Source organism: Hyperolius riggenbachi, chromosome 5, assembly GCF_040937935.1.
Source record: "Hyperolius riggenbachi isolate aHypRig1 chromosome 5, aHypRig1.pri, whole genome shotgun sequence".
Classification (NCBI taxonomy): Eukaryota; Metazoa; Chordata; class Amphibia; order Anura; family Hyperoliidae; genus Hyperolius; species Hyperolius riggenbachi.
The window spans coordinates 132,597,534-132,610,226 of record NC_090650.1 but is presented as its reverse complement, the minus strand read 5'-3'; the positions used below and the strand labels follow the sequence as shown (position 1 = coordinate 132,610,226).

Here is a 12,693-nt window from a genome sequence, read left to right as displayed (position 1 = left end):
CTTATTCCTTATTATGTTGCTTCCTGATTAATAGAAAGGCCATGTTTTCATTGCCTACGGACTGACTACACATAAGGATACTTTACTTAGATAAATGACACATTTTGCAAACACTTTGCTCTATCTTGGCATTTTAGCAGTTTCCAGCGATAGCCTGATTAACCTTCTGCACCATGATCTTATGTGGGGCAATGCCGTTCATCTGTTCCAATGAATGTAGGATAACATGATTGTATACTTTTGTAAATTATCTGCAAGTAAATTAAATGTGGCAGTTTTAACATTTAGCATGTTTATAAATGTCACATATGATTTAAATACACCTCATAAATCACCTAGGCCCAAAACATTTCTATTTTTGGAAATGGCAGTAGATGACAAATGGCTTCCTTTGTCTGTCAGATCTTGAAGCCCGTATACTTGGAAGATACGTACGTGTTTAAAATTCCTGAATGGCACAAACTGAACGATGTCTCGAAGCACTGGCTCTCCCTTAGGTGACCTCAATATCCCATCATCTCCATCCAGCATCTGCATATCGCTGAAATCTGCGTTACCTACTCCGACGATGATGACGGACATGGGGAGATGTGAGGCATGAACTATAGCTTCCCTTGTGTCAGCCATGTCTGTGATTACACCATCCGTTAAGATGAGAAGGATAAAGTATTGCTGCAAATGAATAGAAAAAGACTATCATTCTATTATATCATAAAACATGTTGTTCATGTTGTACAAGCAGATTCAGTCACGTTTGTGTTTTATTCTGACACAGGAAATAATTTATATGGGCTTATTTAAAGAGAACCTGAGGCTTCCACAATGTCAAAAAGTAAATATGTACCTGGACCTCCAGTGGCTCCCCACGCAGTCCTTCTGTCCTCTGCCACTGCCTGGAACCCTCATTAACATTGGGACTGCGCTCCTCTTCTGGCATGATCATGGCCGTGTTACATCAAATTTGCTCTGGCTTACTGCACAGGCACAGCCGTACTCGCACTCCCGCAGTATGGCTGCACTCGTGCCTGAAGAGGAGCGTGGCCCTATTGTGTTTACCAACAAGCCTTTTTAGTAATCTTTGATTGATCTGTGCTCACCAACCGGAGACCAAAGGGCAGTATGGAAAGCCTCTATAGGATCCAGAGGCTTCCCTCTCCTTAGGTAAGTATTTACTTTTTGACCTTTGGGTAGTGTACACTTTAAATGTTAAGTGTACTTTTATCCAGAAGAATGTTATTCATTTACTCCAGAGAGGAAAATAGGCACAAGGAATACAGGAGCCTCTGAATGTAGAGAGCAGGGCAAGCCAGGGGTATTCACTTGTATTCTGCTCACAAAATTTGGCTGCTATTTGCAACCAGTATTCAGGTGTATGGGGAACTGCCTATTGCCCTCTAGGGTCTTTGTTCTAGTGGTGTTGGTGATTGCATTTCTGGCTGTAGGGGTTACTATGGTACTAATAATATTAGACACTTAGGCTCATATGCAGTTTATTTTCTCCTAGGAGATGATTTTCATCTTGTCTTTAAAAACACTTTTCAGGATTTTACAATTGAAAAAGTACCAAAAGTAGGTGAAAAAGTACTATCAAAATTATTTTGAGCATTTTCTTGCTTGCTGGCGGTTTTATTGACAAGGTGTGAACATATCAACTAAGAGAAAAAGTGCATATGGGCTTAAAGATGATATTGTCAAGGCTACTAGGTAGACACCTGGGAGGAGGTTAAATAATTACAAAATGTTTTAAAAAGTGTAAGTACGTACTTATCTGCTAGAATGAACAGCCAATATTGTACATTTTCCAAACGCTTTATTGGCTAAATAAACAATGCATTTAACAGAGCTTATGTCTGCTTCATCAGGTAAAGCACCAGATGGCTGACCTTGGACAGCATGAAAGCCTCTGTTCAGATACAGATTTGTTCATACTGTGCAAAGTTAGCCATGTGGCACTGTACCTGATGAAGCAGACAAATGCTCTGCAAAATGCATTGTTTATTGTGCCAATAAAGCGTTGCACAGTTAAACATCTTGACTGTTCCAAGACGTATGTAGTCACTTGGATGGGAGGAGATAATTTACCCTTTAATAAGGCACTGAGCAGTGTACAAACTTCAGCATGCACTAGCAACTGATATTTGTATTGATTACTATACACTTATGAAATCCAGTTGGTAAAGCTTGCAGGCAGTCAAATGTTCAGACAAAATCTGATATCCTCAATACTTTCTCCTGCTCTACTGTTTTTAACAAGCATCAGTGTACATGTTTAGGGAGAGGATACAGGCACTACCATTCCTACGGGTTTTTGTTTGCAGAACAACTGCATTAAAATGAACCTGAGATCAAAGCTTATCCTGTATTTACTGTATACTTACCTGGGGCTTCCTCCTGCTCCATGAGGTCCATGGAGTCCCTTGTTGTCCACCTCGGCCCCTCTGTTAGTTGTGCCCCTTCAGCGCATGTGTGGCTCGGCCTTGCACATGCCGCCATCACGCTCCCGCATTTGGTAGCTTTCTGAGCCTGTGCAGTACTACTGTGCAGGTGTAGAATGCTCCCAGCAGTAGGAGCGTGACGGGAGGTGCGCACGTGGCTGGGCCACGCAAGCGCTGAAGAGATTGGGTGGCCTAATCACTGGGCCAGGTAGCGGCAAAACGGAGGGGCCAAGGAGGATGGCGAAGCCCTCCACGGACGTCATGGGACAGGAGGAAGCCCCGGGTAAGTATAAATACAGGATAAGCTTTGATCTTTCTTTGGTTCACTTTAAGCATTAGTTTTGTAATCTGTCCTAAAGCAAGCCTAAACCGAAAACAAATTCAGGAGATGATTGTATGTGTAATAGCAAAAATATGTAATATTTTCCTGGTGTCTCATATTATTTTTTCATTTTAAGAGATTCGGTTTTGACTGAGAAAGATGTGCTGCAGATATATCAGTGTAGTATAAACCCTGGTTCATTCAGCTCTTAATGAAAAAAATAAATAATTAGCTTTAGGCATCTTTCACAGTGGGACGTTAAAGTCGCACGTTATAAAAAATTATAACGCAGACTAAAGCACAGCAATGCATAGTCTGTGCGACATTCACAGTGCACACGTTGCGTTGTGTGTAACGTGTAGCAATATTTAGAAAGTGCTGCATGCTGTGCGTTTAGAAATACATTTGCTGTGTTATGTGTGTTACACATGCTCAGTAATGTCTCTTTTTTTTAAATGTAACACATGCTCCGTTTTCGTTCCATCAGTATGCGTCGAAAACGGTGCACCAAGAGACACATAACGCAGTGCAAAATAAGGTCCAATTTCATAACCTACTTGCGCTGCGTTAGGGGCACGTTGTGCGACTTTAACGTCGCATAAAACGCAACGTCCCACTGTGAAAGAGGCCTAAGAGCTTGCTTGTTTACAATGCCAGGTAAGTGTTTTATTTCTGTTTACTGTTTAGGCTGAATTTGACTTGGTTGTTCAACTATCTCATTTGCATACATAACAGCACTATTTTTTAACACTTGCAATGCAAAAAAAAAACAAAAAACCGTATTTATCAAACTATGCAAGCAAAATAAGTGATGCATGCATTTAGTGAGCTAGGCAGTTTGCATAACTTGCTACGTAAATTGTGTAAATGGTAAGTTAACCAAGCTTTTGTGCATACATCCCTATGTCACATGTCAGTTTATGTACACTTACATCCAATATCCGACCCCCCAGGGTTTTGTAGTTGGCAATCATGAAATGCATCGACATTTTGCTGATTATGGCTGCACGTGGGGTCATCTCATGTTTGTGGATATTTTTATTATAATCTACAGCAAATACCTCTTCATGGCATTGCTTTATTAAAGGGAACCTGAACCAAGTAAAATTATTTAAAATAAACACATGATGTAAATGAACGTTACATACTTGCTCCGCCATCAGTTCCTCTCAAAAGCTCACAATTTTCTACTAACAATGATTCCTTCCAGTTCTGACTAGATCTAGTCAGAACTGGAAGCCTTAGAGCCCTTTTCCACTATATCAGTTGCTTTCAGTTATAACTGAAAGGACAACTGATGCGCAAGGTAATGTCCATATTTCCCTATGACTCAAGTGGGTGTTATTACAGGTTAAGGGAGTGCTGACCCAGAAGCTGTTACAGGGTCATCACCATTTTTAAAATGGAGGATGGAGAACTCCAGCAATCAGAGTGGACAAACAGGATGTGGGAGAGGAGAAATAAATTGTTGTGTAGACTACACGTGAGGTAAGTATGACGTGTATATGTTTATTTTACTTTAATTTTTTAGTTGAGGTTTGCTTTAAACAATCCTAACTGTGTACTGTGGCCAAATCTTCCACTGCTGCGTAAGCGCAATTTTATTTAATTTTTAGTTTATTACAAAGACCATCAGCTGTGATTGTTTGTGTTCCATACATTATACAATTATTCACAGAAGGAACTGTAATTATTTGCATTACAAAAATACATCAGTGCACTTATGGCTTTCTTCAATGAGAGCTCCAGGCAGGGCAGTAATTGTTTGTAATTGTATAAAAATGTTCTGTTGTTAGAAGTTGTTATTTTATTGTATAGGCTAAATTGGCATCAGGAATAAAGTCTTAAAATACTGTCAGCGTGAAGCAGTTGTTTTGCTTTTTGATCACCTACATGTGGTTGTGTCTGATGATCTCTCAAATTAGAAACGTGAAATCCTTATAGCACCCAAAAACCCCAAATGTATGTTTAGGGATGTTGATAACATTCCTAAATATATGCTTTACCACTTGCCTCCACCAAAGAGGGAAAGGGGTGGTGTATACACTGAGAAGTGGGTGTGGCCATGAAAAAATGTGGATGGGGCCACTAACAGGTAAAAACCACATCAGAAGGTTGCTATGGTGAAGTGGTTTCCACAGCAATGCAGAGTTTACAGTCAGCCTGATTAGAGTAACAGGTTAATATAATTAACCACTTCACCATTGAGGGGTTTTCCCCTTATTGACCAGAGAAATTTCACCTTTCAGTGCTCCTTACATTCATTTGCCTATAACTTTATTACTACTTATCACAACAAAATGATCTATATTTTTTTTCAGCACCAATTAGGCTTTCTTTGGGTGGTACATTTTGCTAAGAATTATTTTATTCTAAATGCATTTTAATGGAAATAATAAGAAAAAAATGAAAGAAATTCATTATTTCGTAGTTTCTGGCCATTATAGTTTTAAAATAATACATGCTACCATAATTAAAACTCACATATTTTATTTTCCCATTCGTCACGATTATTACGCCATTTAATTTATGTCCATATCACAATGTATGGCGCCAATATTTTATTTGTAGATAAAGGTGCATTTTTTTCAGTTTTACGTCCACCACTACATACAAGCCCATATTTTCAAAAATAACATTAATATACCCTTTTGACATACATATTTAAAAAAAGTTAAGTCCCTAAGGTAAGTATTTATGAACTTTTTTTTAATTGTCATTTTTTTATGCAAAAGTTTTATTTGAGTATTTATGGTAAAGTGTGGGAGGTAAGGAGTTAATTTTAAATTATGTGTAGGTCTTTTTATTGAAATAAATTTATGAAGGTGTAATTTTACTATTTGGCCACAAGATGTCCTTACACAATTTTCTTCCTGCCACGTACTAGTAGTACGTGAACAGGAAGTAATACGTCTAAGTGTAACTTAGTTTGTTACAATGACCACAGGCATCTCATTGATGCTGGCGGTCTTTGACAGGGGGACTTACATCAATGAATGGGAATGATCGGCGACGAGAACACGTGCAGGAGCAAGCGGTGGACATTGATGCATATCTACGACCCTAGTACGGAAACTGTTTTCCTGCAGGTCGTAGACATACTGCTGCAAATGCAGCTAGTGGTTAAAGGACAACTCACCTGAGCAAAGCTAGCCAAGCTAAGCACAAATGTATGTTCATGCTGGATCCACATACCTCTGTGCATTGTCCATTCGGCTCCTCTTTTCCCATGGTGCCTATAATCACTCCTTGAAAAATTTGACCTTCGGCTAAAGTCAAATTTTTATGAAAAAGTCCTCCTATTTCTCAGACAATACAATCATTTAATCGTATTGTTCATCAAGTAGATGAACAATTATTGTTCATTGGGAGTGAATATTGGCTCATATGTACTAGCATGCAGGATGTTTAGCAGATGTCACATTCCTGTTGTGCACACGGCGGATACTCACTAGATTCAAAGCGGTCTTTATCGGCTGTCATGGCCGCTTTCAATCCAGCTAGTATATGCAACTTAACAGGCAGAATTGGTAGGCAGACCCCAGTAAAATTACCCTACCCTAGCAACAGACCACAGTGACTGACAATAGTGACAGATCCCAGGTGACAGACTAGATTCCTAGTGACTGACACTTGTAACAGACCAGACTCCTGTGCAGACCTGAGTAATAGATGAGGCCCCCATAACATATGCTGGTAAAAGGCCAGGACGCCATGAGAAACCCTTGTAACAGACCTGCGTTTGTAAAGCTGTTTTTTTTTTTTTTGCAAAAACCTTTGAGGCCTAATAAAGTAGGCCATAGTAATATTTGTTCCGTGTAGACTTGCCCACTTTTGGACATGCTCCCTCTTACTCTCCCCTTAAAGTCAGCTTGCCCTAGTTTTCTGTGGCCCTTGATTCTGTATATAAGCCACTGGTGTACTTTAAAGGATACCAGAGTTGAAGAGAGTAGGAAAAGCAGTCATGTTCTGGCAGCTGTCCTGATGCTCACAGCCACCCCCCTTCCTGTTCTCCTCTGTCCCCCTCCTTTGCTAGCTAAAGCCCCCCAGAAGCCTCTTCTGGATCAGCCAGGCATGCGAAAATGCAAACAAAATTTTGCAAATTTTAACAGAAATATGATTCTCCATTGACTTTTATAATATGTGTAACGAATGCATTTTCACACAAATGACCTGTTTCATGTAAACCCTGCCTAAAAAGCTAAATTTGTTACTTCTGCTGTCAGAGTTCACCTGTGAAAATACCTATTTTAATGAATGAATTAAAATAGATAATTGATGTTGCTAATAGGAGTTTGACACCAGAATGAACTAGTACTAAGAATGGGGAGACAAAAGCGATATTAGTATACTAACTCCCATCTTCCTACATGACTAATTACTAATTGTGCAACTGTGAGAAAACGTGGAAAAGCCGCCGTGTGTACTGGCGGCAAGGCGGCTGATGTCCGCAGCAGCATGCGTCTGGTGTGGCTGGGTCTGTTAGTTCACACAGGCTGAGGAGCTACGCGCGCGCGCCAGAAGTCAGACCTTTTATACCAGCAGGAGATGTATCAGCTGATCAGGATGATCAGCTGATTCCTGCTGGACTCCTGATTGGCTGAGTGGCTCGGGCGGGGCAGCAGAGTCCTGCAACTATATATTCAGGTTGCTTGTCAGTTGCTGGTTGTCTGCCATTGCAAACACTTATGTGGAAGCATTTAGACCTTAGTCAGATCCAACACTGTGTTAGAACCAGGAGGACCTGGATATTCACACTGAGCCAGATTACTTATATTGTTATTCTGTTATACTTCAGACTAGTTCCAGGGTGTAGAGACCACGGACCTCACACCCAAGACTAGGGAACTTGTGTTATCATTCTGTTATACTTCAGACTAGTTCCAGGGTGTAGAGACCACGGACCTCACACCCAAGACTAGGGAACTTGTGTTATCATTCTGTTATACATCAGACTAGTTCCAGGGTGTAGAGACCACGGACCTCACACCCAAGACTGGGCATTGTTTGATATTTGTTATGACCTGTTGCTTTCCTGACTATCCCTCTGCTTTCTGATTTGGTACCACGCATATCTGATATCACGTTGCCAAACCCTGCCTGTCTTGGATACCGAATCAGCCTTCTGTCTTTGTACCTTATCTGTCTGTGTGTCGCCGACCTGGCTTGCCCGACCTCGAGAGCTATCTCTCTCGTTAAGAGATAGTCTCCAGACCTGGTAGTGACTACCACCCTCAGGTGTCACTCACTCACAGGTTCAGCCTACCTTACCCTGAAACTCCACCCCTTTTGGAGTTCTCAGGCTACTTGAAGGTCTCTGTCCCTACCAAAAGGCAGTATCGCCCGTACTGCTAAAGACCACCTGCTCCTCGGGTGGTCTTACTCAAAGTCATTACTGTTGCACCAAACACTCACACTATAAAGGTGTCCAGAGGTTAGTTATACTTGGATTATCGGTGATTCTGCAGATCATCAATAATCAGGTATAATCTGTATTCTTGGTGATACTGCAGATCACCAATAATCAGATTCTCTCTGTGTGCTGACACCGATCGTTACAGTAACAAACAGTTACTGCACCCAAAATATATGAAACAATTAAAACATGGTTTAAAAAGAAGAGTTATGGTTGACTTATCTCTTCTGTAGATCTCAAACAGCCACTACAACTCAACAATAGTCCAAAATTATTATTGCACACATAGGGCTTGATTCACTAAAGCATGATAACTCAGTTATTATGTGTAAAGGCTTTGCACGTGCAAACGAGCGCGCGTAGCATTATGCACGCAAACAGTTTCCACCGTTTGTGTGTTAAGTCTTATTGTGCGAACGGCGTTACGCTTCACGCACTAAGCCATTGAAAGCTATGACGCTTCACGCAATAAAAAGATAGAGTTTGGCAATGAAATCAGCAATGGTGCTTACATTAACATGTGAGTTAATATTACATTAACTCACATGTTAATCTAAGCACTATTGCTGATGCGCAAAGTTTAACGCGTGTCGCGTAATGTACTGTATACAGTAATAATTCAATATCTGCATACTGTTCGCGTGATCTGCAGTGACTTCACGTGATAATGATACTTTGCACGCAAAGTCATACCTTTACGTGCGCAAACCTTTACGCACATGATATCACATGCAAAGCGGCTTATCACTGTCATGTTAAGTGTGAGCATGGTTTAGTGAATTAAGCCCATAAGGTCACCCAATGGGCTTGATTCACTAAGACAAATAGCAAGCCTTATCAGAGATAACACGTCTTATCAAAGTTAACATGCCTTATCAGAAGAGTAGCGAGCGCTACGAACCCGCAGGGTTTCAAGGCAGGACGAGTGGAACTCTCGTCATTGCCAATTAGCAGGCATACGTTTGTAGCTCTTTCTATGATACTCCGATAAGGCGTGTTAACTTTGATAAGGTGTGTTATCTCTGATAAGGCATGCTATTTGTCTTAGTGAATCAAGCCCAATGTGTTTTTGTGGGCATGTCTCACTTCCCCAGGTCAGTTTCCCCAAACAAAAAATGTGCTGTTGGAAACTAGTAAGCCAATTCAAGCACCTCAGTCTGACCCGTTATTACTGTTTACACTTCTGTGAAAAGGTTGTATTTTTAGTGTAGCTCTGTTTTTTTAGAACCTACACAACTACCAGGAGTGCAACATACTGAGGACCCTCGCAAGCCCAAAAGTGGGAGGAAATTCCTCCAAGAGACTTATTAGTGATTGCATGTTATTGCAAAGGAAAATTTGTTAGTAACTTTCTTTTCATACATCCTACTGTTCTAGCATATTGCACTATTGGTTTTTGATTTGCGTCTCCTTGTGTGTTTTCCTGGTCCATGTATTATGTTGGCCCACCTGCCTCCAAATAGGAATACGGTAATAAGTAAGGTTATTAATCCTTGCAGTATACAGAACTGAACTGAAGGGATTGTTTTATTCTTAACCTAAATCTCCACGCAAGTCTCCTCTTGTACTTACCGGTACTATATGCATGCGTTTACATGTATTTTAAATTCTATATTTTTCACTATAAAGGTCCTTTAACAAACTGGTAATTTTATAAATACTTAATACTAAACTGGGTTGCTGAACATCAGCAAAAAGTGTTTCAGTTTACAGAAATCTAGCTATAAACGCTGTTCTGAAAATATTCTCAGGCAAGATGTTTGCGAGTCAGCAGCCAAATAGACATCTAAAAAGCTGGAGGGGAAACATTAAACATTAACTTAGCAGGCATTGATTTTCTGAATCTATTCCAACATTTAAGCAAAACTACTGTACCAACTTTCTAATACATTGTACACAGGCATTTCTTTATAACTATGTTCTGAATTTCTATTTGAAGCAAAAGTAAAAGATTCCCATTCTTTACCGTGGCTTCCATTGTGTGGGTCTCCTCAGAGGCAGACTTGGCTACTTTCTGAATAATAGGAGCAATATTGGTGGGTCCATAGAGCTGCAGCTTTGGCAGACAGTTCTGATACGCTTCCACAACCCCTTGTATACCTATAATAAGTAAGTTGTACAATTAGCCATGTATTAACTGCTAGAAGTAGCTGATTTTAATGCAGATGCATTTCTAGCCTTTTGGTCATTCCAGGCAAGAAGTTCTCTGTCACAACCCCCCACCCTGAAATAAAAATACCACACACAAGATAATCTAAACCATGTGCTGTATAGAGTGTATGCTTAATGCAGGGGGACCCTGAGATACAAACAACATGTCACATTTCATTCCATAACCCCTCCCTGCACTATCCCAGCTTAGTGTGTAAGTGCAGAGTATAGTGCAGCAGAAGCTGTGCTTTTACCTCTCAGCTGGAGTCCATCGCTGTGCTTCCGCCTGTCTGCTCACCACTCTCCCTACCGCATGTAGGGTGATTACATGCTACATGAGGAGAGTGAGGTGCCAGCACTAGAGAGAGCAGAGAACAGACAGGAGGGTTGCACAGGCACAGGAGGGTTGCACAGGCACAGCACTGGACTCCAGAGCACTGAACAGGGGGAGCACAGGAGGGGGAAGGGAACAGGAAGGGGAACAGAGGAAGGCACGAAGGGGCACAGAAAAAGGCACAGTGGGACAGAGAGAGGCACACAGAGTCGGATCATCCACAAGGCAACTTGGACAGGTGCGTAGGGCCTGGAGAGAGTCTAGGGGGCAGTTTATGATAACCCCCAACAAATCTTGCCAAAAAAGCTAGGTGGCCATCAAGCGTGGGCCCAAAGTAGTTGCTTGCCTAGGGCACCATTTAACTTTAATCCATCTCGGAGGTGGCACAGGAGGACTGAAGGTGGCACACGGAGACAGAAGGCGGTACAAACACTTGTGGGGACGTTGCTTCACCGGGGGCATGGCTTTGCCCGGAGGCATGGCTTAATTTCAGGCGTGGGGCTTAATCAAGGGCATGGTGCCCTCCAGACCAATGGCACTCCAGGCAGTGGCCTGTAATGCCTATGCCTAAAAATGCCCCTGTTTTAATGTCATAATATTCATATGGCTACTTTTACATTACAAATAGCAATGTGATTCCATTTTGCGATTTTTACTGAATGCTAGGCACACAAGGAGAAAAATAAAACATTTAAAACAATTAAAATTGCATTGGTAAATTACGTGTGGTGTAGAAGAGCCCTAAAACATTAGATTTGGCAGAATAAGGCACGGTTCACATTAGCGTTGTGCGGAATGGAAGCGGAACATTTACTGTACAAACAGTCCGGTAAGCGAACGGATCCAATGTTAACCAATGGATCCGTTCACATCCATCCGCTTGTACGGATCTGTTGTCTGTTCCGCTTTGCGGACATAAAAATGTCGCAGGACCTATTTTTCCGGACCATTTTGCCCAGCGGAACGGAAATGGAAGATTTTGCAGCTGTATAGGAACTAACAGAAAACTGACAGTTTCAGCACACTGGCTGTAAAAACTGACAGTTTTTACCTGATTCTGATGGCCGGATCCGTATGGCCGGCTTCACAAAAGAACGCAAATGTGAATCGGGCCTTACATTGGTAATATTTTTCCTGAGGTTTAAAATATTCATGGTAGTGTTGAGAAAGCCCATATCCTGTATCAGATGTATCTTTACAAACATTACATATACTGTAGTACTGAATTATTACAGCATAATATAGATTGAAATAACACAGTTTATACTGTAGGTATAGGCAGACATATGGACAGGGCTGAAGCATAGTAGTTACCACACTGTGTCCAGGTAGAGGCAGATAAATGGACAGCATCAAGAGGTAATAGTTACCACACAGTGTCCAGGTACTTTTTGTGGAATATTTCGTCCTTGATCCACTTCCACTATGCCACTGCCTGGGTTTAAAGGGGTTCTGTGGTACTCAAAAACTAAAACAAGCTGACACTTACCTGGGGCATCTATCAGCCCCCTGTAACAGTAATGTCCCACGCTGCCCTCCTCCGATCTGCCGTTCCCCGCCGCTGGCACCGGGCATTATTCGTCTGATGACAGACGAATAATGCACGCTCCCGTTCGCGTCATCGGGAGCTTACTGTGCAGGCACTGTACAAAGTTTTCTTGTACTGCACCTGCGCAGTAAGCTCTGATGACGCGTGCGGAAGTGAGAGCTCGGCCGTGCAGCCGCAGTGTAATCACTCGCGTGATTACACGGGGGCCGGCGGTGGGGAACGGCGCATCGGGAGAGGACGGCGTGGGACATTACCGCTGCAGGGGCTGATAGAAGCCCCAGGGAAGTGTCAGCTTGTTTTACTTTTTTACATAAACAGAACTCCTTTAAGTACACTTTCTACACCTTTCATAAAGAAATTGTGGCTACATAGATTCAATGAAGGTTTCAGAAGTTTGCCTGCCATTAAAGTCGATAGGGCTCGCTGCAAACAATTAGTTCACAAACGATCACGGTAACGTTTGCAGGAACGTTTGTGAACACGAAA

The 12,693-nt window shown here is 41.6% G+C and overlaps 1 protein-coding gene across 2 annotated transcripts in view; it reads right to left on the bottom strand.

Moving 5' to 3' along the window:
• CPNE4 (copine 4) overlaps nt 1–12,693 on the bottom strand; it is a 672,213-nt gene that overhangs the window by 38,228 nt on the left and 621,292 nt on the right. For both annotated transcript variants that reach the window (XM_068236266.1, XM_068236267.1), the window contains exons 14-15: nt 10,140–10,273; nt 436–672 (exon numbers count right to left, since the gene is read on the bottom strand). In XM_068236266.1, coding sequence (XP_068092367.1) covers nt 436–672; nt 10,140–10,273 — 371 coding nt within the window. The remainder of the gene's footprint in view (nt 1–435; nt 673–10,139; nt 10,274–12,693) is intronic.